This window comes from Pelmatolapia mariae, linkage group LG18, assembly GCF_036321145.2.
Source record: "Pelmatolapia mariae isolate MD_Pm_ZW linkage group LG18, Pm_UMD_F_2, whole genome shotgun sequence".
In the NCBI taxonomy this organism is placed as follows: Eukaryota; Metazoa; Chordata; class Actinopteri; order Cichliformes; family Cichlidae; genus Pelmatolapia; species Pelmatolapia mariae.
The window spans coordinates 27,795,196-27,823,061 of NC_086243.1; the positions used below are offsets into that span (position 1 = coordinate 27,795,196).

The window sequence follows — 27,866 nt, forward strand, 5'->3', positions numbered from 1 at the left end:
CAGCAAATATTAACAAGGACCAGGTCACCAGATATAAAAAATTCAAAGGGTAGGGTGATGGAGGCAAAGAAGAAAGGTCATGGAGTCCTAAAAAAAAAGTAAACGTCACTATACGCATTATGTTTTATTGTGTGACATATCAACATGAAGCCCAGAAAATCAGGCTGTGGTGATGAATAAGAGCAAGGAAAATCTTTGGATAAATAACTGAAAAAAATGACAATGACTATGGCATATTTTATTAATGACAAAGAGGGTCAGACAGGATGTGTTTACCTCTTTTTCACAGCATTTGCTGAACACTTGCTGCAGACTAAGTCTATATGATGTGTTGTTGACTGTACCTTATTATGCAGGAAGATGTTTTTCTTCAGGAGCAGCTGTCAATGTATTCGACTCGAAACATATTTTGCAAACTTTGGAATACCAAATAGTTATCAGCCTGGTAAGGTATTAGGAAACTCTCATGGGGTTTAAAAGTGAGCCGAGAGGACTTGGCCAGTCATTACAGGGTGCAAGTGGTCCATACATATTCTAACGTCATCTGCTGGCAGTATTTTGGAGTTTCTGCAAATCTGTCCTTCTGTGTTAAAAGGGTAAACGAGTATCCAAACATCATGTACTGGAGCTTGAAAAAAGAACAATCACCATGTTTGTTTTCCTAAACTGACAAAAGTAAGAGACAAAGACTGAACTGAGTTGAGTCAAAGCCACACCTTTATATGGTATTTGCAGGTTTATAGCAGATAAATATAAAGCAGCAGTAATAATAAATCATGAACAGCAGTCACAAATGTTAAAATAATCTTCCAAATGCCTGTAAACTGATTCCTAGACTGAATTTATAACTAGAGGCTGATAATATCTCCGTATATTGGTATGGTATTTATAAATGAAAATTAAACTGTGAAGAAGAGACAAGGGAAACACACTTCAACCTTGTTATGAGTGTTGCAGTTGCATAGTTGGTCTGTCACAAACACAACAACAAGCTGATCTGAGTAAAGTGGGAGAGAATCTGGGGAAATCTGTTTCTTTAGTATTTTTTAAGTAAATATGGCCTACTATCTAGAATAATAGTAGTATTTTGATGAAATGTTTTTAAGTCTGTTTAAGAGATAAAAAGTCTGTTTTTAAAAAACAGACTTTTTCATTAATTCAATTTTATATCATATCATATCATTTTATATCATGAAATATGCAGAAAAAAATAGCATGGGGTGAAGGATCTACTGCTTTATTAAGTATTCGGGTTGTGTATCATGTTCTTAAAAAGTAACTAAGTCATAAAGTAATTACTTTTGAAAATAAGTAATCAGTAAAGTAACAGGATTACTTTATTGGAGAAGTAGTCAGTAATTTGTAACTAATTACTATTTTCAAGTAACTTGACCAACACTGGTTATGACACAAATTTCCCTTCTGTTTTTCAGAACATAGTTGCTGTTTCCTGTGTTGTCTCTTACTTAGTTTTGCCTCATAAAGTAAAACTGCCTCTGCTCCAGGAGGGGGTCAGACCTGGATGTGTTAGTCATAGTATGCTAAAGCAGACCGTGTGTGAGCTCAGGGTCAATGCACACAGCAGATGAACTAAATTACACAATATGTAACCCACAAAGCGTATGTAGGGCTAAACTGGGCAAGGACGAGGAAGAAAAACAGAAAAATGATGGGCGAGGCAGATATAATGAGACAGAAAGATGAAGGGCACTCAACCAAAAAAACCAAAAACATTATATATTGTATACACAGTATTGTTGTGAGGGGAAAACAGAATATATGAGACACAAAGATAACAGTTTTTAAAGGCAGATAGCCTCTTGTGATGTCAGAAATGTAAGGAGCAGGAGAGCTAGGGAGATAAGCAGTAATCAAAACAGGAAACAGAAAATATTTAGAAACTGGCAGAAGCAGAAAAAAGAAAGAATAAAGACAAGAAACCCTGCTTAGTGTTTCTAGAACACTTTACTGTCATTTTAGCAAATTGGCTTTGATTTCATTCAGCTCTCGTCTCTCTTTATGATAAAAGTATTTTTTTTTCCTTTTTGAAAAGGACAGTTGCTGATATAGCTTCTGAAGTTACAGCGAAGCTGCTGTTTGAGCATGTTTAACATAGCGGGAAAAATCTTATTTTCACCATGAACGCCCACATACATCTGTGATTACTGACAATTAATGGTTGATTACAGTCTATGAAGTCCCACTTAGGTATTCAATAAATTTTGGAGTCTGTGATTAGAGATGAGAGATCTTTGTGCTGCCTCTAAATTCCAACGTACAGACTTGAACCTGAACTCCCATAACAATTTACAGCGCTCCTTACTGGGAGAAACTCCCACTCATGACGCAGTGGAACCCGTTTCACCTGAATCCCCAGCTCTACTCAAAATACACCCATAGCACCTATGACAGTGTAGTCACCTCATAGTCCAATATCACAGCCAAGTATGCTGACAGCACAGTGGTAGTGGGCCTGATCTCAAATAATGATGAATCTGCCTAGTGGGATGCGATCAACCACCTGCCTTTCTGGTGTAAGAAGAACAATCTTGAGCTGAACACCTGTAGGCCAAGGTGACCATCGTGAGAAATACCAGGAAACAGGAAAAGCGCTTCCATCCTCATAGCAAAAATGGAGCCCAGGTGGAGGGGCTGGATAACTTTATATACCTTGGTGTTCTCCCAGGACCTGTCATGGTCCTGCCACATTAACACCCCGGTGAGGAAAGTCCATCACAGGTCTACTTTATTACCTTAGATAATTAAAGGACTCCAAACACCCACCAGGGCAGCATAGTGGTGCAGTGGTTAAAACTCTTGCCTCACAGCAAGTTTGAATCCACCTGGCTGGGGTCTCTCTGTGTTTTTGTGGTTTCTCTCTGAGTACTCTTGTTTTTTTTATCTCATAGTCCAAAGACATGCACTTAGTAAGGTTAGGTTAACTGATGATTCTAAATTGCCAATAGGTGAGAGTGAGAATTACTGTCCTATCACTATGGATTACACTTGTGTATGCAAGAAATTTGAGTACATGATTTTGAAATTAATGTTTTTAATTTAATTGGCTGCAAGGTTATTCCTTTTGTCTGTTAAAAAAAGCACTGACATATTTAAGGATAAGCTCATGGACACAAAGGTGTATTTAGCTGCTAATGGAAAAGGGAAAGATGTTCAGAGGTTCGTGAAATGGAGCAAGAGACAGAAGACTGATAGATGGACAACGTACTTCAGCAACCAGATGGGCTTCCCGATGAGAGATGTGCCATATGGTGATGATTCAGCATGGCAGCCAGACAAACTCTGGTTTAACCCCATTTACACACACACACACACACACACACACACACACCTGCCGTGCATCAACTCTCGCAGAGTCCAGCCCTAACACATGCTACACTGAACGGGAGCCATCCATCATGGCTGCAACTAGACAGAGATGCAAAAGCAGGATTTGGAGCCAAGATTTAAACCAATCAGGTGCCAGCATACATGCCATTGATCTGATCCACCGAAAGCCAATCCTAGTAATTTTAGAGGTTTTTATATTTTCCTCAACCTTTAAACAGATGTTCTGCACTAACACAAACAAGTGACTTACAAATACAGAAATACTTTCTATCTTATTAAATCGTTGTTTAGAGATAACAAGTACAATAAGCTGTCAGATTGGAACATTTTTAAAACGTAAAGAAATTTAAAAGTGAGACATAACAATATAAGCCAGTAAACTTTTCATATAATAAAAGTGTTCTTGGTTTTGATACTTCCAATTCAGTTATATTTTTGTAGATCTGGTTAACAACTCATCTCAACATGCTTCTTATTTTAAAGACTTTACAGTATTATTTTCTATCAACTTTTCAGCTGAGGTACACAGTATTCATACTGAAATCTCAGCATGCCCAAGTATATTATTAACGGATGTAAATTTTCTTGATATCAGTTAATAGATCTGTGTGTTTACCTTGTCTCAGCAGCAGCAGTAGCTTTCCTCTCTCTAACTCCAGACTGAGGCTGAGTCCTTCCTGTCCCTCTGCCTGCAGCAGTGTCCCAGAATTCCTCAGGGCTTTAAACTTCAGAGTGACAACATCTCTGGATGTCCGCTTAAGCCCAGAAGTCAACCAGTACAACAGACCGCTGCTGCCACCATCAAAGCTAACCACATCAGAGGCTGAAAACGAAAGAAAACATCAGTAGAGAACTTTATGTTCAGAAGTCATTATGTTACGCTGTGCTGTAAAGGAAGGGAGCAATCAAATCGAGACATAAGCTCAACTATAATCATGCACCTAACTTGACCAGCTCAAACTGTGATTGTTCTTTCACTGTTAAGGAATATAGCCCTCACATTTTACTAGCCAATAAGAAATGATGTGTTTTAAATGTATGCATTACACACAATCTTACAAGAGTAACACAAAAATGCAAGTGTATCACTGCGTGCTGACGTGTAAAAAAGGCTGAATGCAACTACTTTGTAACAAGATAACTTACAAGAAAATTCGCCACCTTGTAATTTTTTAAAAACAGATGTATAAAACAGCCTTTTCCCCAAAAGGTTTGCATACTGTCAGCATGACTGAAGTAGTTAAGCTGTGAAAGCAGAAGTGACGTGGTAATTTTTATTTTCAATGCAAACAGCGGATAGATCCACTAAAGAAACTGTGAGATACTTGATGTTTATTCAGAGGGAAAAAAATTACATAAAAATCTGTGTTTTGAAATGTGAAGCTGCAAAAGTTACACGCATGGCTGAAAACTAAGTTTTGTGATGTGGGCTTGTTTTCACTTTAATAAATTCAGTTAATCTGTGAAATCTGCAAAACGAAAAGTAGAGCCAACTAAATTGTTATCACAGTATGTTTTCTGGCTTACGTGAGGAACGCGTGAAACGGATGGTTGTCGAGGTTGATTGCAGAGGTGAAAATTAAAAACGGGAGCGAGGGAAACAATAGCTGGCAGGCTTTAGGCGTCATGGTGTATTTAAAAAACACACACACACAACAAAATGTTACAGTATCAAAAAGGGTGATAATTGATGTGCTAACATCTTGGTTGTAAAAATAATAAAAATCAAGAACACGACACGACATAATGAAGCGTGAAACTTAGAAAACAAGAAAAGTTGAAGTATTCAAAGGATAGAAAACAACACATACTTAGAGTAATGGTGAAAAAAACTTTTTTGAAGCCAAATATAATTTTTTTCTGTAAACACAGAATTTTTTTTATTCAAGATACATTATTAAAAATGCCACAATATTTCTTGTTAATTAGAGGCTAGAAAGAACTTTGCATTTCATTTCTTTGGAAACCTTCTCTTCAGACTTTTCAGTCATTCCACTAATTTATCTTTGTTACTTTTACTTAAGTTTCTTTTAATAACTGTGATAAATTTATAGCCCTTGGATATGATTAAACATAGCTTTTACACAGAGTGATTAAATAGCTTAGAATATATCAATAATCTAATAATGCTAAGTGGCTCTGCTAGTGTTTTATAAATGATCCCAATTCTTACATTTTATATTTTATATTTCTGCTTTGTACACTTTCTCATTTCACTTACTTGGTTATTTGAGTTAAATACTTTGGATTAGTATTAAAAAGAATGAATAAAGTTATTTGATCTGAATCTGATTTGATCTCCTTACAAATCTGCAAAGATTTTTGTTTGTCTAGTAAGGAAGATAAGACTTACTGTAAGGACATCCATATGTCTCCAGCCGGAGTCCAATCCGACCATTTGGATTCCAGTCCAGAGGAATGAGATGGATAAAGCGGGCGATCGCCGGCTGCTGCAGCTTGTAGTGGACCACACTGTCTGCGTTACTGTTACCTGGAAAAGACTAAAATCACAGACAAAAGATCATGTGCTGCACTATCCTTACACGAAAAAGCTGTAATTTACTTTTCAGCATATAGATTGATTGGTCTCTGTGGTTTCTGTTTACATCCGCTTCAGTTTTGCTTATCCTTTTTGTTCATTTTCACGGCAGCACGGCATTAACTATTAACTTTCTGCACATATATATACATATATGTATATGTATAATTTTTATATAACTCAACTCCTAACTCTGAGTTACGTCTTTTATTGCATAGTTTTGGCTTTTGCTTTTCCATGCTTTAATGAAAGTTTCTTTTTGGAATTCTAGACTGCATCTTTGCTGCTTGGCTGGCCACAGGGACTCTCTTCTCTCTTCCTGTGTATCAGTCTGCTGTGTAAACACTCTTACAATGGTTTGGATTTTGAATTGCTTTGTGCGACTGGGAGTCAGCTCCCACTTTTACTTTGTTATATAGACCACTAGGTGACTACTTTTACTGTTTTAAATCTGTTATGCAACATTTGCAGTGCATCTCTGGGTATATCTGCATCCATCATCACCAAAGAGCATTAGCATATAATAATACAGGTGTGCAAATACAGTGAATATCAATCATTTTAACAAGACTAAGTCAACAGCCTCCTCTGCTGACACAATTGTGACCATGAACAAAAGGCTAACATCAGCATGCTAACATGCTTACAGTGACAAATGACATAATATCTCTCACAATGACAAAACTTCTAGGTGCAACAGATGCATTGAACAAAGTAAGATTCAAACTAAGTATTTCTTTAAGATATGTTTTTGGCCTGAAGTTTTAATAGGTATAGTTAGAAATCAAGACACAAATCACCCACACAGTATGAATCCTAACCTCCAGTCCACCTGACAGCTCAGGCAAGATAAAATTTGGTGGAATTTAGGGGGAATTTAAATCCAGGGTCTCTTCCCTGTACCCTGTCTCCCATTGACTTCAGAGCATTTCACCGAGTATAAAGGTTATAAAGCTGGGCTGTATGTAACTAAAAGACACACCGCATTAAGCATCGGGTATCTGATTTAAGTACAAAAATGCATAGTGTTGAAGAGATCCTTAGAACTGCAGTGAAAATATAACCTGTAAAAACTGTAGCTGTTTTGGGTTTTTGGTGCCAAGACCCAATAAATGTTTCTGGAACTTACATCTGAGTCTGAGAACTTGCGTCTTCTTTGTGCAATGATGACACTTGTCTCATCAAAATTTCCATAATAGTTCATCACTTCCATAACCACAACTGTCTGTACAACATTTCATTTCAATCACTCAAATGATGATTGGATTTTTCACACAAAACTGAGGAAATGAACAAATAGAATGGATGAACAAATGAATGTTTGGATTAACAATAAACAGCCTGCCTTTAAAAATGTGAACAGAAAATTGTTTCCTTCTTACTCTGGGCTGGGTGACAAATGGCTTGCTTTGGTTTATTTTATTTATTTATTTTTTTTACAGCCATTCCATCTGGCAATCTATCATAATTACATGCATCCTGTGAAGTTGACACGCAGGTTAACTGGCTCTCGCACTACTGAAAAAAAAAACTTATACACATAATTAACTCATTAACTTAGGAGAGTTGGATCTGCTTATATGGTGAAAAGAAGAATGATGTGTAACTTTAATAGTGTATATAACTGTATGTTTGTGCCTGGATACTGCTCATGTTTTTAAAATAAAAGCTTCATCTGTTGTTTCCGCTAAAAGGAACAAGTTGGCTGCAGTGCTGCACACACACACACACACACACACACACACACACACACACACACACACACACACACACACACACACACACACACACACACACACACACACACACACACACACACACACACACACAGTGATACACGATTCCAGCAAGCACACCAACATATTATGGCATATAAAATTAGCAGCATATGTGAACTGAAAGTACTGTACAGTGGACCCTAGGAGCTGCGTATGCTTGGGTTATGAGGAGGCCTTATTTTTAGACCAAGCAGCTGAACACAGTTTTTCATCTCAGCTGATGAACCAGAGGAGCATTCAGCCCAGCAAAGCCCAGACTTTGTGGATAGAGCAGCATCTCATTTACTTTGACAGAAGAGAAAGCCCTGGAAGAGTCCTTGAACACAAACACTCAGTTTTCTGTCTTGCATTGTTCATTCACTTGACATGGACAGGTGCACTAAGACAGCCTCTATGTTAGGCAACTGTAAATATCTGTTAGGTGTACAATTATATATTATTATTATTATTTATTATTATTATTAATTTATATGAATGGGCATTCTATCATTTACTCAAGGACAGCTTAAAACTCTTGATTCATATAACTTTATTTATACAAAAGAGCCAAGACAAGAGTGAAAGCTGCCAAAGGAAGGTGACTGTCATTGTCTCTCGAGTATCTAACACATTCTCATCCCAACAGGTAAAATACAGAGGACTTGCCACAGTCGTCTGTATTTTATCTGTTGGGAATGAGAGCGAGTTGGAATGAATCTATAAATGTGTTTTACTTGTGAAATGAAAATAATAAACCTAACAAAGCATTATGTACGTTAAATCTGTTCACTTTCAGATCCTGAATCAGTTTGGAAAACACTATGTGATGGCCACAACACGAAGCTATTTTATTGTTGAATTATCAGAAATACTTTGATGTGTTTGTGTTGGAATGGACAGCTGGATCCTGTGCTCTAAGCATCTCTTACCGCCGCGAGCGGGTTTATATTGGAGTCAATTGAGAACCCAGAACGTTTCAAACAGACGAGGAAGGGTACCTTTTGCGTCACTATGAGACGCCTAGGGGTGTGACAATGATATGCGTTGGGAATGATAATGGGCTGTTTAGTTCTCATTTGGATCCAAGTCTAATTTCTTCTCTTTGTCTTCTGGGTTTTCTTCTGCTTTTTTCCTTGTCTCTCTTTTTGAGTACCCACTGTCTTACTTTGTAGAGTTACTTGCCCTGCTTACCCTATGTGCCTCCGGGAACAATGATACAATTTTAATATCTTCCCCTTAGTTTCCCTTTCTCATGGGAAGAAAAATACAACCCTGCCAGAAAAAGCAGCACCAAAAAGTGGTGTGGTTGATCCGGCTGCTTTGTCATCAACTTTTTCTCTGACAAGCTCTCTAAGCCCGGCTGACTAATTCACAAAAGTTCAAAAACACTTTGAAATGTGACTGGGATTGTGCAGAGTTTATGTAGAGCATCAGATCAACATGTTTTTAAGCTGTGAAGAGCTGTCCTCTGCTCTCTCTCACAGAAGATCCTCAGCGCCGAGATTAACTCAATTCTTTTCAGAGGAGGAAATTGCCACGGCTCGACTCCTAATCGAAAGCTTCTCTCTGCAGCACTGTAACAAATGCGGCTTCACCCTGGATAAATGGTCATGCTCACAGTGGAGCAGTATACCATATTTTGCATGTGTACTAGACTACTGGATTTGACATTAAAGCCACTGGAGACATATTTACAATGGGCTCACTGTTCTTACAGGATTTTTTCCTGTGTTTTTACAGATCACAAAAACTGAAAACTACTGAGTATCCCTCTGATACTGACCCATATTTTCATAGTGGGCCAAGTGCAAGAGTGACAAGACACTTGCAAAGGGAAAACATCGAAGCGATGTGCTATGAGGGAATGCCTCACTGCTTCTTCAGTCCTAAAGAAGCAACTGACTCGCTGACAGTCAAGATTTAAACTAACATACAATGTGTGATTTATGTAGCATTACCATTCCTATAGCTGGGATTTATTTATCCTAAAGACTGCAGCATTTTATTTAATGTTCAAAGCAGTCAGGCAAGAGAAGCACCTTCTGAACCTTGTAGAAAGAAGTTAAAAAGTAAAGTATAAAGCTATAGCCAGCAGCTGTGTTACTTAGCTTATAATGGAGACTGAAGGAAGCTAAAATGTGTGATGTTTGTAGTGTGCAAGTATCACAAAAATTTAATTTCTATTCAAAAATCGAATACAGAAAACAATCTATAGTGATAAGTTATTAAAAAAATAAAATTACAATTACATTATCAAAACTATTATAACATCCTTTGAAGTTTTTAAAGTCACCCGCATGTCCATACCGTACATTAAGTGAAAGGACAGGTGAGACTGAATATGTGCATATGTAAAGACGTCCTTGAATTGAATTTAAAACAAAGTTGTAGTTTTCTTCAGTTTAGCATTCAGAAAGCCTTTAGATTAAATTGCACAGCCTCGGTCTCCTTGTCTCACTTGTGTCCGTCAACAGCAGCTTAAGTGTTTTGGCAACAGGTCCGCATAGTCAGCAGAGCCCTTTCATTGGTTCATCCATTATTAATGAAGAGTCAAAGTGCTTCTGATGACTGTGATTATCTCTGCAGGACTGACTGATTCGTGCAAATCAGCTCTACGAAACACCAAATCATCTGTAAATATGACTGTAGAGGTCCAGGAAAATTAGCTGCAATCAATATGATTATTTTTTCAGTGTAATGGCGCTTGTACATTTCTACTTGTGTAGTTTTAAAGGTATTTTTGCCATATAAGCTTTCGTTATACCTGTTTAAATTATTAAAATCATTAAAAAACATTTCTATAGTCTTCAGTTTGTTGTTTGGGACTAGTATTGCTCTGTAGACTCACCCCAATACTGTCCTCCTGTCTGTACTGCCTCCAGTTGTGCCCCGAGTCACTGAACATCAGCAGGTAAGACGTTAGCCAATCAGAGCTGCCATACCGGCCCTGTGTGGCAACAGCTGTGATCTTGGTCCGCTCACCCAAGTCAACCTCGAGCCACTGATATCGGTCTGAAATAATAGGTGACCAACCTCCAGCTCCTGCAGAGACACAAAAATGATCAAAACAAAAGATTGAAAGAAATTTATTACATTTCAACCTTTGAGGTGTAGAAAGTAATAAACTTTCTTCTCTCTGTGTGTGTGTGTGTGTGTGTGTGTGTGTGTGTGTGTGTGTGTGTGTGTGTGTGTGTGTGTGTGTGTATACACATCTGTGTTTGTGTGTATACATCGGTGTTTGTGTGTCAGTGTGTGAGAACATGACAGATTAAAGAATAGCTTGACCTTTAAGTCATGTTTAGTTGTTCCAGACGCACAAATGCATTGTAAAAATACTGTCAGCAGTTTAAAACTAATTTCTGTCCAGTGGCTGAACACACTGTTTCTAGGTTGTTCTTAACTTATTTTACTCAAACAGATAACTTGTTATTTTCAGTGCAGAAAACGTCATTTAAATGGGCCAAGGACCTCAGACTGCTGCTCTTTTGTTACAGAGAATGTTTCCTAATAGCCATTTAAACTCAATACATGTTGGAATTTCATCACAAGTCTCTTTGGTCTTCATAAATCAAAAGAAGAGTAAAAACAAAGCCTAAACAATTTTAGATTTTCAGAGTTACAAACTTTCACTTTCAGACTTTAAAGATTTTTATTTGTGTCTCTTGTTTGTCCTTGGTTGAGTTGTTTTGCAGATATCCTTAACTTCACACTTACTTTCTAGCCGTGCACACACACACACACACACACACACACACACACACACACACACACACACACACACACACGCAAGTAAACCATAAATCATGACTCCCCATTTCTAATATTGTACGATAACAGATGGAGTGCAATGTAGTACTTTATTGTTATACACACAGTATAACTGTACCGGATATTAAATCTGAATAGATATAGAATGTTATGTTATAAAAACCCATTAAATGTAATTACAATTAGGTTACTTTATTGTCTGCCGTAGGAGGAAATTGTGATTGTGTTGTCTTGAACTGAAAAACTTGCTGCTTCAAACTAAACCAAAAATTAAAAAACAAACAAACAAAGAAACACTTTAATGAACGCAAACCTGCAGGAGCTATGTTAGAAGCTTATATTAACATTTGCAAATGTGAATGTAACACTAATTAATACTTCTCATACCTTTACACATAGAAAATGACGACTAATGCAGCTGCTGTCATTGCTCCACCCTGACTTAATAAGAAAGGCATTAAGATTTGGGCAATAAACAATTCACAAAAAGCATTATGCAAATAACATAATTTCAAATAATACTTGCAATTTAGTGCACCAGCTAAAAGGCCAGCATCCAAATCTTCTTAAATAATTTAAGCTGATTACCTAATAATAACATTAGCAGGCTACTCAACAACCATCCTTAAATTTATATAAGTCATTATGCGTGTAAACAAAACATAATGATAACATTTTTTTTTAAACTATGCCATGATTTCCAAATGAAGGTGTTTATCTTTAAATATTGTGATATTAATTTTGTTTGTTTAAATTGAGTATCTGTCTAATCTGTCTAATTATGCTACTATTACCATAGTTATTATCATTATTATTACAAAGTTTTGTGACTGTGACGTCCCCACGAAGGAGGTCTAGGGGTGTGAGTGTGGGGACCGGTAACAAATGGGAACGGAACGAAATGAAAAGGAAACCAGACAGAGGTGTTCAGTACATAATATGGCTTTATTACAAATAATCTTAACCTAAAGAGCTGGCAAAGCCATTTTACCAATAATGCCAAAGAAGCAAAGGAAGCAGTCGCAGCAATGAAGGAAAAAAACTACCAAACAAATAAAGGAGGCACTTCCCACTTCTCACTTAACTCCTCACCACAGGGAGACACTTCCGGGGCCCACAGGCCCGTCTACTCACTCAACATAAAACCACGGGCAGGACAAATATGCCATGGGACCTTTCCAACACATGTGGCATGGGGCATTTGCATGTCTTAACAAAATCCAGTGGTAACCCATGCAGAGGTTGGTGAGATATTTTGTCTGAATCAAATCAATCAAATCCAACAGGCTTATCATCCATTGCACTACTCTTTGTGTAGCACTGTCTTTAAATGCCTTCTCGGCAGCTGCACACGCAATAGGGGGTACAATCCAAGCTTCAAAATGTCTTGCGTCTTTATTAACCTCACTGCTACGATATTTTGCTCCTTAAACAACCACACATTGCTGTGAAGTCTCTATTATCATTTCTCAGAAAAAGCATCACCAATAAGAGGATGCAGTTCTATGCACTGATGAGTTGCCAGACCATTTGTATCCTGTCCCCAAATATTGCAGTGCTAAGAAGCTGTGGTGTGATCTATTGATTAGTTTTTAAGTTTGCCTGCAAGACTGCATCCGTTGCTATATAAAATATCATCAATAAAGGGTTGTGGTGCCAAGCATTGATTAGTTTTACAGCAGCTGTGCAGGTTCCTTTTCCGTATTACACATCACCAATAAAGAGCGGTGTGGTAGCATATTGATTAGATGTTTTCTAGATCAATAGGTTGAAAAAGGAAAAGCAAACCAAACGAAAGGCCGAGCTTTGAAAAAGTTATTTTATTCAAACATTATATTATATATGCATTTAGTTTTGTTCTTCATTTGGCTAGCAGCACTGTGTCTCACTCCAAAACACTGTCACTGTAAGTGGTGGTGGTGTAAGCTATTGATTGGCAATACACCAGCTTATTGTAATTAAATGTATCTGTGTTTTCTGATGCAGTGACAACAGTTAGAAGAGAAAGAAGAAGCCAGAATCTGTGTTTGTGTGTGAGTGTGCAAAAGTGCTGTGTCAGGCCAAAGAGACGCCTCAGAGCTCAAACACCAGATGGTCAATTCTGAAAGTGGAGAGTGCTGACCCGAGCCCCACTGAGCACACACACGCACGCAATTTTCATCACTTCAGAGGTCTTTGTCATGATGCACATTTATTTCCTATGAAATTATTGTAACACTAATCACAGTTACCATAAACAGTATCTCACTTTAAATCTAATTGTTTCATTATTTATTTATTTGATTATGTGGAACAAACTTTTGCAGCCAAGCAGAAAAAGATCCGCAGAATGTGAGCAGGTAAACAGGTGTCCCACATGACGAGACGCTTTAAATTTACACAACCACTAATACTATAAAGAAAATCAGGGAGGAAATACTGCACATTTGATGGTGTAGAGGTAGTAATCACAGTTGGATGCCATGTGTAACTCTAAACACCAGAAAGCTTTTCTCTGTCATGGACCCTGAGTTATTTTGCCCGAGTTTAGATTTTTTATATTAATATTTGGACTTTGTTTTGTTTTTTCACTGTTTTGACTTCTTTTTGAGTTTTGTTTTCTTTTTATGTAGCTGGTATTCCCTGGCTAGTTTCCTCATGATTACATTCTCGGTTTAGTCTTTAACCCTGGAGAACCCATGGGGTCAGAGCCGACCCCATTGGTTTTCTAGGGAAACCATGGGGTCAAATTTGACCCCATGGTTTCTCCAGGGTTAAATTGTAGTTTTTGTCATTAAATTTCTGTTTATGGTCGGATTTATAGTTTATATTTAATTCCTTGAGTTTCCTTGTTTCTTGTTAAATTTGCATCTCTGTGTCAGATGTCCTGTTAAGTTACTTCCTGTTTTACTGGCACACGGTAGCTGTTATTTTCTGTGTCTTGTTCCTGGGGTTTTTTTTTTGTCATCCTTGATTAGTTTCAGTGGTGTCTAATTATCCTTCTGTGTCCCAACTTCCTGATTACCTATTTTGTATTTAAGCTCTCAGTTTGCATCTATTCTTTGTTGTGTTGCATTGTGTAGTCTGCGCATTTGTTTCTTGTTTGTTCCTGTAGTGCATTCCTTGGACTCCTCTGGCTTCTAGTGATCCTTGTAATCTTTGTGTACTTTTTTTTTTGTATCTCTTAGAATTTAATCATCCTTGATAAATGTCTTTATTTGTATTCTGAACTCTGACCTGCTGCATTTGGGTGCACATTTACACCCACTTACACTTGTGTACAAAGGCAGGTGGCAGAAATCAATTAGAGAAACTGTCTTGTCCAAATAACATAAAGACCTGGATGACCTCCTTCTAAAATCAGACAAAACAGAGATTATTGTAATTGACCCTAAACATTTTTGGAAACATGTTTAACCATAGTTACTCATTACTTTGCATTACTTGAGCTCAAGAGACAGACAACTTCTTTATTTTTAAGATGATTGTGTGATTAAAAAGTTTGATTCTACTGACTGATGTTAATTATAATTATGCATTTGGCACTCCAAATTGTCACGTTACTGTACTGAGCTAAACTGTTCCGTGTACAAGCTGTTTCCATCGAACTGCTAGGCAGAGTCAGTGAGTTGGGATTTACAGTCTGGGCTGCCCAAATTCCCATAGTACCAGCAACAAGATGGTCATAAGCCATCTTGACAGTCTACAAAGGACAGTTAGCTTGGGTGTGCCCAACAGTTTGACTGAATTGTCAAGAATTTTCCCAGAACTGAGACAGAATTTGCATTCATCAGTCAACTGAAGCCTTTCTTCCAGCATGCAGGCATTGCTAAGCTTTTCCAGGACACTGAGCAGTGTCATTTCTAAATAAATGTGCTTTATAGACTCACCATACTTCCAGATCTCCACAAAACATGTCACATATGATTCAAGCCCATGCCATTTTCAAAAGTAAATTAAAAATATACTAAATGTAATAAAATAAATAAATAAATAGTCAAGGGGGGAAACCTACAAGTGTACAACTGTAGACATGTGGCAGTTGTAAACATTAGTGCCACCATTCATCATTTTGGTTTTAATATCTTCTTTTGGTTGAATATACCTGTGCATATCTTTGGTTTGAGTGTTTTTCTCAGAAACAGGGAAAACTGAAATGTTTTAGTATTTAGTCAACAATCAAAAAGAACCAAATATGTGTGGCACCAGGCCCAGCAGAAATCTAAAAGAACTAGTATCGTGGCTGCTGGAAGCTGATCTTAAAAGAGCTAAAGGCCAAAGCTAATAAGCACTTGACTCAGACATGTCCAGTGACAGCAGAACTGTGAGGGGCAGACACTCCTGACCTTTACTCATGTTGATAAGGCTGTGGGGGCAAAGAGAAAGAGATCAGACAAAACTGAGACAAAGAGACGCTGCAAAGATTTACTATGTCCTGTCAGATAAAACAACCCTGTCTCCATAAAAGATGGAGCACTGTAAACTGTACAAACAGAATACAAACCATTGGTAAAACTAGCATAACAACATCAGGATATGTTTTTTAAATATGTATTTATTTTCAACTTGATTCAAGCCAACAGAGATTCAAAGCACTGAAATGTTCTTCACTTCTATGTATTCATGTAGTCATGAATTATAAATCAGTTCCAACACCTAAAGAAACAATGATACAAAGATACAGTTTGACCTAAAGTGTAATACCAGCTGTAGCACAACAGTTGCTGTCCTAGAAAATCAACACATTGAATTGAATTTTACATTTTTCCGTTTTGCACACTTCACAAGTACTTGTTAGGAATACTCATTTAATCAAATGGACACCAGAGAACTTGCACTTTGCACTTCCCCACAAAACAGCAGCTCTGCCACAAGTTGATGGTCAGAAAATGCTATAATTGTAGGCAAGAGACTCAGTCATATGGGATTTTTGTTTTTTATTTTTTGCTTACATTGTTCTTTTGTAACTTTTTGGTTAAGTTTAGGTGAAAAAAAACCCAGTTCAAACTGAAAAAATTTACTTTTTATTATTTTATTATGTTTTAATAAACAAAAGGTACAGCTAGTAAGTGATGTGTCTGTGGCTGTCCTGCTTAATTGCCACATGCTTTGGTCTTCAAGGTGTACACTGAGGTGTTTCCAGGCTGTCCTGGGTGCCTATACTCAAAACTCCTCACCTAGATGATGTCCAATAGGCATCCTGGTCGGATACCGAAACCGCTCCTTTTGACATGGAAGAGTAGCCACTCTATTTTGACCTCTTCTTAAATGACTAAGCTCTCCTAATAAATTCCACCACAAGCATCTGGCACAGTCTTCCACAAGCATCCTTTAGTCACTACCCACAGGTTGTCACCATAAGTTAGGATAGGAATGCAGATCAACTGGTAAATCAACAGCTACAGCTCACCAACATTAGTGCAGGTGCTACACTAGTCCATTTGTTAATAACCCTCTCCTAGCTTCGCACCTCATAAACAATACCCCTAGACATGTAAAATTCTCCACATGGGGCTGTAACTCATTCCCAATGGGCACTCCAGCCTTTCTCTACCTGAGGCCTCAGAGGTTGAGGGTTCACTCTTCTGGACAGAGATTTCTGTGCCAAAAATGACAATTACAGCTGGATAGTGTTGTGACAACAACACTGCCTTAGGAAGAAGACAATGAATGTTACCCAAGCCTACATTGGAACCTAAGTGAGAGATATATTGTCATCCATCGCCAGTTTCCACTCATCCACAGGATGAAAGACTTGCATGAAAGGCAGCTGATTAAATTGTGCAGCTGTCAAAAGTCATTTATATGTTACGAGCAACACCAGCTGAACATTTTTGCCCCCATTTCGGATGGTGAGAGACTCCTATTGAATAGAGTGCAAAGAACAGTGAAAAGAAATACAAACCACCACCCACTGCAAACTCGATTATAGAATTATCAGCTTTTGGACAATGTCAAAAAAGCCAAATATACAGGCTCCATTTATAGGTAGAATTTATGGCACAGATGTTGTAAGGGATTGTATTATAGTGCACAGGCAATTCCAATTAAATGCTTGGTGAATTAACTCATCTTTTGTGCTTTCTGTTAGCGTAATGTATACTGACTAAAAACTTTCTGGGTTATTCTACCAGTTAATTGGGGTTCATTAAAAGCAGCTGAACTAACTGACCATTATCTTTATTCTCCCTAATTGGCTGCAAATTAAATTGAAAATTGGTTTCCGGAAAGCTTTATCCTAATTTTCCCCAGAAAGTCCCCGAATAATCATATATAGTATAAGTCGTACTTTGATTTTTCTGGAAAATTCTTCTCCACAAAGACTTAATACAAACTAATGTGAGACAGGTTTGTCCTCTCACTTAATCCCTGATACTAAAGTGATCCAGTTAACCTGTAAGGACTGACACCTGAAACCAACTCAATTTGTCTCGTTACTAGAGCATTAAGGAGTGTATGTAATAGGTGAAGAGAAAAGCTGCTCAGGCTGCACAGTTGCCCTTCTGCTTTACTGCTGAAGGGAGACCAAGCCTGACATGAAGCCGCTGCGGACAGAAGCACAGCTACAAGAAGCAGATAGATGGATAAGCAAAGAAAGGACCACTGAATCATTAATAATGCACCGAAATTCCACCTGACAGGTACAGAAGACAGACAGGAACATACAGAGATAGACATGAGCAAAATGAAAAGTCAAAAGTTGAAAGGAGAGACAGGCAGAGGAAGAGGCAAGCTGTTACCTTAAGAGACAGGCAGCACAGTGAACAGACAACACTACAGACAGACAGGGAGCTGAATGGGAAAGACAGGCCTGGAATGAAGGTTAATCATTTACATGAGAATAGCAAGCCTGGATGGTAATTTCAGCAGCCTGATGACATGTCAGACGAACAGAAGGCCTAATGGGCTCGATGTAGCAGCAGCAGGCTGGGAAACACTGGATATCTCCTGCAGGGAAACTCCAGCCTATTTCCCCTCAAGCTTCAAGTGTAATACTGGAACTTTGAACAATAAACACACACACACTCACACACAGAGACAGGCGTAAATCAGTACTTGATTAGTTGGCAATTCGTAAACACAACAGGTTTCCAATTAAAGTTAAATTCGCATTTTAAATCAAATTCACTGAGAAAGTGATTACAGTGGCACAATAAGTCTTAACGTCTCTTCCAGCATAATTGCAGCAGCTTTACTGATAATTGTCAGCGCTGCCCGAGAAAAGAACACGAACACTGCTATTAACATTTGGCAAGAAGATGTGGCTGACGAAATTAGTATTTACTGATGAAAATGTGGCTGCAGACGGAGTGAAACTAATGACTACAACAGAAAACAGACTGCAAAGAAAAAGGAGACAACTTCTAAGAAGCTCATTTAAAACACGGAAAGCAGATGGATGGGAAAGGGGGGAAAAAATTCTACAAGGATAAAAAAGAGGCTTGTGTGAGAAATGAGCGATAAACTGTAAGAACAGGAAATCAAAATGAAGGAAGATCTAAACAGAGAGGTGGGGAGCCCAGAATAGTGAGTGATTCATCCTGCAGGCTTTGGTAAGACAGACATTCATCTTCAACGAGCCTCTTGCCAGAGCTTTTCAGGCTTTTCTGCGCCCAGATGTAAAAATACAGTGACTGCAAAAAATACTGAGTGTGTCACCTTTCAAAAGAATCTGCCATCTATATAAAAAAAAAAAAAGAATATGTATATCGCTCTGAAGGCTTTACACAACATATAAACACATTTATCACTGCTTAGCTGAGCTTTTTGTGTGATAAAACTATGTGGCAAACAATAACATCGTCATTTCAGACGAGGTTTTTATTTGTTCAGCAAGTCTGCCAGGCACACTTCACGTCTCAACCGAGTCCCACAAAGTGGCAAAAATGGCTGGCTGAATCCAGTAATATGCATCCAGCATATGCTCGTCCTGCATTTGCACATTGATTTCATCATGAACTCAAACCTGTGCAGAGAGCGAGCATGTGCAAGAAGCCCAGAGTGCTTGAACACTACGTGTTTCACAAAGAGACAAAGGGGACGTCATTTAAATTTATATCAGCTATTTTTTCAGTTGTTTTCTTTAATGAGCAGAGACAGAAATTTTAAATGTACCTATGTGTTCCCATGTATTTCAAATATCCTATATTTCTGCCCATTTGAACACAAAGGCCTGACATTGTTTGAAAATGGAAAGCTTGTGTAATAAGTAATAAGTTATACATTAGATCTTTATTCTCTGAAGAAACAGAAAAATGTAACAGTGCACTGAAATAGTTTCATAAACCACTGGCCACAAATAACTCTACACAGTACATTTTGGATATATGCTCAAGACTATCACCACCAGCAACAATGTCTCCAAGCTGTTTTACAATTTATGGCTAGGTTTTAAAGTTAAGCATTAGCAACCACTGTTGTCATTGCTGGAGTCAAGCAAGCCAAGCAAATCAATGATGTAGTCAAGCAGTAGAGCACCTGCTCTATACCTGCTGAGCTACAGCCATCTCTAATAACAAAAAGTATTTGAAGTTAAAGCCCAAATTTAATAATACATGCATTTATATGTAAAAGGTATTTCAGGGCTTTGATAATCTCTGTTCATTTAGTGAGTAAATGAACTGAAAGGGAAGCTGCTCCTCTGAGAACAGCTACAGCAGGCAGAGTTTTAGCAGCATCAGCAGCCGCAGAAGCAGCAGTAGGAGTTGAAAATGAGACGGAGGCGTTCATTAATTCATCAATTTCCTCAGCAAACAGCCGGGATCGTGTGGGCTTTGCACCGTTAATACAGCTGGGAAGGAAATGTGACACACACGGCTCTCCTGATCTGCCACTACAACTCGATTTGAAAAATGCAGTAGTGGAATGACAGCTGAACCTGATTTATGATTCCATCAGCAGCACTGTGGCCATTCATTACACTCCTACTCCTAATGTCTACGTTTTTGCAGCTTGACGTGATTTTTACTGATTATTTTTTACAGTTATGATCCACGAGTATCGTGTGTGACCTGACGTTCATGGCACTGAATTTGTCATTAATTATCATTTTTAATTCATCAAAAATCTGGTCGCTTGGGGGAGCAATACTGATAAATTATTAGCATGTAGAGTGGCTTTTCCTCAGCTAAATTCTAAGCCGTGCTCAAAACAAATTGTTAAGTTAGTCTGTCTGCATTTTGGCACTGAACGAGTAGAACACACTCATGTCCTGAAAGTACTTCAGCTTTGAATTCAAAAGTGAAATTTTAAACAGTAAGACTAAGTGTAAATATTAAATATATGTCTATTATAGATTAAAATTGATGACGTGGTGTTATTGGCATAATTAACAAGGCTGTGATCCTGGAGAAGGCGCCACATTGAATGAAACAGGACATGAACTATGTAGAGTTCTTATTTGGTTAGGTTTGTGCAAAAAAAACTACTTGGTTACATTAAAGCACAGATCATATCAACTCTAATGTGTTTTACAGCATCATGGGCCACAGGTTCTAACTATGAATGATGCAGTGAATGACAGTGGGATTATGGTGGATTTTTCCCCCACACAGAAATGTGGGTGCTTCTCTGTATTGGCTCATTACAGCTGCTGCTTCATCACTTGCAAAGCCAACAAACCATGTCCTTAACACTTCTTCAGAGATGCCCTTCATAAAAAGCAGGATGTTGCAAACAGCACCCTCACTGCTGTTAAATTGCAGTGCAATTTAACAAGTTGAAATAAAAGGCGGTAGGAAAGCTGATGTAGTCTATATAATCAAATACGTGGTTGGTTCTCGGTAGTAATTCAAGTTTTTAATTTTTGTTTTGGATTTTTTTGAGAGTCTCTTGTAAAATCTGATATACAAAATTCTTTAAGTTTTTCTTTTACTTCGTTAGTGGTAGTTTTCACATTGAAACAGCAGTGGTAAAATGGTGGCATAATCAAAGATTGAATGGAATAGGAAACAGATCATCCCCCCAACAGTGTCCTGTTTGCAGTCACAGGATCACAAGTTCTGGAAGTGAAAGTCAATGTCTTTGTACTGTAGACTGTTTCAGGATGTTAAAATCAGAGGGGATACATTTTTATCTCCACTGGGCTTAAAAAAAATCCTTTAGAAGAAGCAGGGACGTGTAGACCCGGACAAATTACACCCTGGTTTCATCCTGGAATAAACTCACAAATAGCTCCAGCCACAAAAACTGAAGGAAAAAAAAGTCCTTTGATTGCCGTTTCCCTCCTGCAGTCTTTATTCACAAATCAGTCAAAAGTCAGTGACATCACTTCCACTACCACCAATAAGAACAACATAGTGGGGAAAAAAGGCCTTTGTCAGAACATGCCAATAACAGGAAAAGCGCAGGCAATTCATTAACCAAACTTATGCTCTATGTAAGGATGCCAGTAAGTCATAGCAGTGTGACAATGTGTCAAAAAGCACAATAGCAGACTCGGGGAAACTGTAGCAAGTAAATGGTATCCATTACTAATTTAAGTTTGGTCTTTTTATGGTAATGGTAAACTGATATACTTAATCACATTGAGGAAATAAAAAAATATAAGGTGGTAGATCTTTTTTTCCATTCCAGATTGTCTTTCATCTTGAGAGTCACTGTTTCTAGTTCCTATTTTACTTTTTCTGCCTGTGATCTTGAACACTGCAGTGTATACCCTGGACATTTCGCCAATCCGACACAGGGCTAATACAGAGAGATAGACCATTCACACTCACATTCACACCTATCACCAGTTTAGAACCAACATTTACTGAGTGGATGTCTTTGGACTGAGGGGACCCGGACAGAACCCACGCAAAGACGGGGAGAACATGCAAACTCAGAACACAGAAAGGAGTGGTGGTGGTGGTGGTGGTGTCAAACTTAGGACCTTCTTGCTGTGAGGCAACAGTGCTAACCATACTAATTTTTATTAGGAATTTTATTTTGAAAGTAATTCTTGACTCTTCATGCCTTTATCCACTCACACCTGTGATATCCTGATTGCTTTTATCCTTCCTTTATTTCCCAGTCAGCCCTACATCATCTTGTCTCCCTCCCCCTGTCTCTGTCAGCCTTGCTGTCAACCTGCTAACCCATCCTTGGTTGCCTTTATGTTTCTTCTTTTGAGTTGTGTTACCATTTGGATTTGATTTTAAATCCGTTAAGTTTTTCACTTTGTCCTCCAGTAAATTTTATTAACACTATCTCCAGCTGATTTTCCAGACTGTCGGGGTGTCTGCATTTGTTCCCTCATTTTAACTTCTTGTCACCTTTGCTCTGTGACTTACCAAAATCTCTACACTTTTCAAACCATCATTTATGCAATACAATGAAAAGAGAACTTGATTTGTCATTAACCTAAAGTTAAGGAACATTTCAGAGCAGAGTTGTTGACTTGTAAGATAGGCGAACAAATTGGCAACAGCCTTGGCTGTAGCACAATTTTTCCATGCTCGGATTCTTTGTTTCCCAGGTGGTGGAAATCATTCAGATCCAGATTAAACCCATCTCACCCTCCCAGCTGATTTAGAGCTTTGATGTCAGGATAAAACACTGAAGCCTGCTCCCTGCAGAACGCTCCACAACAAACCACAATCTTCATTTTGTCAAAGCTTCACATCAGCATCCAACACAAGATTCCCGGCTGGGTTTTCATGCTGGACAAACAAACACCACACAGCTATCCTTCTAGTATCAGCATCCAATACAAATGGCATCAACAGAGAATAAAGGCAAAGCAACTGGTGCGTATTCTTCTGTTTTGTCTTGTCTTATAAATTATTCTGATCCTCTGTCTACCTCTAAACTAGTCACCAGTGAGCTGTCTGTTTGTCTGAGTAAATCAAGTAAAGAAAAAAAAATCCTGTTTGTGTTTTGTGCTTTGAGGCCAGAACTTCACAAAAGTATTTCCTCAGCTGATCTCCACTGCTGCAGAGCAACACCTCTGTTTTAAAATGCTATTCCCCACTCAAGAAGTATCATACCAACAAACAGATCCACAAGATCATTTGCATCATTGCATTTACATTTAAGAAATGTTATGTTTTTAAAGCACATTTAACTCTGTCTCTCAAGCAAGTTTCTACTACTGTGTGTATATAAAAATATTGTTGTACACACTATATTTAAACATGCTTGAATAAAATAAATAATAAGGATTAGAAAAACCTGGCCGGTATTCATCTGTAGTGAGATTATCAGTAGGTTATCAGTAGGGCTGGGTATCATCATGGATTTCTACAACTGATTCAATCCTGATTCACAAGGTCCTGATTTGATTCAATTCAATTTAATTTTGACTCAGAAATATTATAATTATGATCATTTGTCTTGGATATGTAGTGTCAAAATAACCATTCACACCTTGTATATTAAAAATATTTAATTCAAACGTATTTGAATATTTCTCTGCAATTACATACTCAGTGTAAACTTGGTATAAAAACAAAGCTGACACTTGTGAGACTTCATCAGAGGTGCAAGCGTCACAGCAGATGCCTTTGTGTCAGTGTAACTGAGGATAAAACACTGAAAAATATGAAGAAGATTTTCCTGGCCAGGAAATTTGCTTTCTTGTTGGAGGTCATTAAAAAAAACAACAAACAAAAACAGCACCCAACAACACTGTACAAACATGTGACTAGTGCATAATAAGCAAGCAAATAATGCAGAATAGGGATTTTTGATGGGAAACTGTTCTTGAAGTACACAGAGAGAGAGCTGTGCAGGAAGTGTGATTTTATTGTGTTGGAAGCAAAATAGCCAAAGTAACAGGAAATTCATGACAATGTTTTTCAAACGTGAAGCGTAGTTTTGATCTTCTTATACTGCTGGTTCAGTGAATTTTGGTCGGAGAGTAACGAAACCTGCAGTTTTAGAATCTGTGAGATGTCGGCTTTCAGTACCCGCTGGCATGTATGCGTACGTACTGTCGTGTGAATCTGTTTACCTGCTCTTTAATCCTTTGCTGTTTTAACTGTTTGGTTGTTGTTGTTGTTGTTGAAATGAGCCCCAACAAATTCAGCATCCTGGATGAACAGGACTCCACTCACCATCGCACCATTCCAGGAAATTCAACTGAGCCAGGCTCCCAAAAGAAACCTGCATCTCCACTGGCCGGTCCCCCAACTTTACAAAGTAACCAAACTTCTTGAGCTTCTCCATGGCCTCCTGCACTGCCTTGCACTACACAGCCAGGCTGTTCCACAGCCGATCCTGCCTTTCTCAGTTCAGGTATATTAACTATAGTGGGTGGTTTAAACAGTCATGTAGATGTTGAAAAGAACAACTTCAGTGTATTTACTTTATTTATTAATAGACTCGATTAGCTTTTCTCAAAATGTAAATGAGCCCTTTCATCATTTTTCATGCTCTCTCCATGTCCTGACTGCATAGAAGATTGAAGATTTAACAGATTTAATCTCTAATCTGACCACTCCCACCCCAACACAAAATCTTGAATAATCGGGCCCCATCATATCTTTAAGACAGCAAAGAAAAACATCATGGTTCATTTACCATTTATCTATACGTAAGGACGTGTTTTTGACAAAGCATGTGAAATCAAAGAATTAGGTCACGAAACACAATTATTTTGAACCTCCAGCACTTTGAACGCTGCATTCAAATCCACAGCCAAAGTCCTACTCATTAAACACAACAGGTATCTGTGAATGACCCACTCCCCAACAACAGTAAAACCTCACCATCTCTTCTGTTGAGTTTGGCAAAGCCTGGCGCATGGCTGGTGGACAGCTGTGAAGAGCTCCTGAAGGATGATGGAGGCAGGCTGGAGACCAGTGGGCTGTCACACACCTCTGTCACCAATAAAAAAAGAGCAGAAAAAACATGCAAGGTTAGAACTTCATACAAAATATTGTGAAAAGTCCAATCTTTGTTGTTCAAAATAGTCAAAAAGATTCGGAAGAGGTTGTATGTTTGTGCTTTCAAAATCTTCTGCACTACAGACAAATGGAAATGAAGGAAACTATGAAGAGGTGTGCATCATGACCGACATGTGACCTATCACGTATCTTTAAATCGTATTTCTAAATCATGTAGCAAATGAATGATTACTCTCAGTTCACTGCACTTTTGTTGGCATATACGTTGTTAGTCCTAGATGAAATAAATATTAACTTAAAATTAATGTTTGTATTCCTTTACATTTACATGTGTTTCCTCAAAATAATCTAATACTGTGTTGCTGTTGTAATCATCTTTGTAACACATGAGGAAAATCCACTGTTTTGATAATGCAAACAGGTCTGATTCTGGACCAACTGAAGAACGTGGAGTATCATCGGCTTTTCTAAATACACTGATGGGTGATGAAATGCTTCTCCCACTAAAAATGTTACGACCAGATGAACAGAATCAACTTTTTGGGACTGACACTAATGTTATGCTCTTCTTTTCAGCCTCTTGGGAGTTTTTCTGGTTTCCTAAGGTTCAAATTTGCCCTGAGAGAATCTCGCATTAACTACTGATTATTTTTCTGATTTAACTTCTGATAATTGGACATCAGAATGGATTTTGACCAGTCTCTCAGAAACTCTAAATCCTTTGGGTTTCTTGGCTGCTGCTTGGCAACTTGAAGCTCCAGCTCACTCTGTAGATTTTCTATAGGATTGTGAGCTAGACAGGTGCTAGGCCACTTCATGACCTTAATGTGCGTCTTCTTTAGCCACTCCTTCGTTGACTTGGAAGTATTTTTTTGGATCGTGATTATGCTGGAAGTCCTATTAAAGACACATCTTAAGCGATCTGGCTGAGGGAAGATTTTATGATGCATGGCGCTGTAAGTTGTCCCCTCAATGCAGTGAAGTCATTCTGTACGCTTGGAAACATTATGCTTTCTGTTTTCTGGTGTGCTTGCATGTAAGAATAGCATTCTTTAGGTCATACTCAGCATTTCTCTTCCTCCAAATACAGCAGGTTGAGTTGATGCCAAAGGACTCAATTTTGGTTTCAATATTTCAGAGCACATCACTTTCTTAACAAGACTTTTCTGAATCATTTAGACGTTCATCTGTAGGAGTCAGAATTCAGGCTCGGTTGCAGGAGATTAAATACTTATTTATGCAAGTCAATGTATAACTTTTTGCTGGATTTTTGGTTGATATTCTGTCTCTCTCAGTTAAAATTAAACTACCAAAAATACTGCTGACTCTTCATTTTTCTGTAAGAGAGCAAACTCACAAATTCAACAGGGGATAAACTAATAATCATTTCCCCCACTGAATTATAAACTAACATGCTATACAATAAAAGACAATGTGTGTAATGAATGTTTGTTTTGAGATTGCCTTTAGTCTGCACAGTGCATCATGCCGCCCAGACATGAGCTCCACAAATTTCCTAACTATTCGCTAAAGCAAACTCTCTTTTTTTAAAAAAACTTGTTTTTGCAAAATAAACTTGGAGGTGTTATCAGTTGTAAGTTTAATGTCAGAACATGCCTGTCACATTCATCTCCAGTCTCTCACTGAACCAATCAAAATCTTAAAAGAGATTGGAATACAGCCTCTAAGCTCATCTTTGGAGTCGAAGACGCATCTGAGTGATTCATATAACAGAGATAAACAACAGAAACCATGCTGAGGATATTACAGTATCAGGTGCAATTGGAGATGGATCAGCCTACATCTCTTAGCATGTGTAAAAACCACTGAATTGTTATAAACAGCAGGAGAGGAGCTTCAAATGATCGCCTTTTCAGGATCAAAGACATGCTGTGTTGCTCTCAACTTGATCGCTGTGCATTTTGATTTATCCAGTATGGCTGAGGGGCTTTTAATACCTTCAGACAACACTTGGAGAAGCAAACAGTCCTTAAAATTGAAAACGCTAACATCTAATGAGTGTTTCATACGACAGCTATTCATCAATCCTATCGACTCTGAGTATAACAACATGAGTGGCAGAGTGGAGTCTAATCATTGAGAAGCAGGTTTAATGTTCCCTGGGTTGAAACAGGTCTTTCAGCTGTAATGGCCCCATATTAGATGAATGAACAGTCTAATAATGTCCAGTTGAATGAGTAAATGGTGTAATTCTGCCTTGATAGATAAATGAATGTTGCAATCATGTCGCCTTGTGCAGATGAATGGCATCCTGAGTGACTCATTACAGGCTGGATACTGATGTGGATGAATCAGTGTTGTCAAAAGAAACCTTGGTTTACAGATGATGTCCTGCAATCAAAACATCACATCATTAATGATGAAGAAGATCATTTGATTGTTTGCTTGTTTATGCATATATTATTTCATCTCATTATTTGTAGATAATGATTTTTACAGACTTAATTAAAGCTGAGGTGAGCAGAAAAAAACAAAACAAAACAAAACAAAAAGCCAGAATTTGGAAAACAGACAGCTGTCCATCTCCTGCAGCTCTCCTTCTGTTCTCAGCCTCTCCCACCAGAGAAGTAGGAGGCTTTGTGCTAAAATTAAGCTAGTCCCGATGTTGGTTTCACCCTGAATTTA

The 27,866-nt window shown here is 38.1% G+C and overlaps 1 protein-coding gene across 1 annotated transcript in view; it reads right to left on the reverse strand.

Annotated features, from left to right (window-relative positions):
- Nucleotides 1-27,866, reverse strand: part of LOC134616735 (contactin-associated protein-like 4) — a 111,697-nt gene that overhangs the window by 53,598 nt on the left and 30,233 nt on the right. Inside the window, exons 2-5 of the mRNA XM_063461714.1 lie at nucleotides 25,083-25,193; nucleotides 10,493-10,686; nucleotides 5,702-5,849; nucleotides 3,965-4,171 (exon numbers count right to left, since the gene is read on the reverse strand). Of these exons, the coding sequence (XP_063317784.1) occupies nucleotides 3,965-4,171; nucleotides 5,702-5,849; nucleotides 10,493-10,686; nucleotides 25,083-25,193 (660 nt within the window). The remainder of the gene's footprint in view (nucleotides 1-3,964; nucleotides 4,172-5,701; nucleotides 5,850-10,492; nucleotides 10,687-25,082; nucleotides 25,194-27,866) is intronic.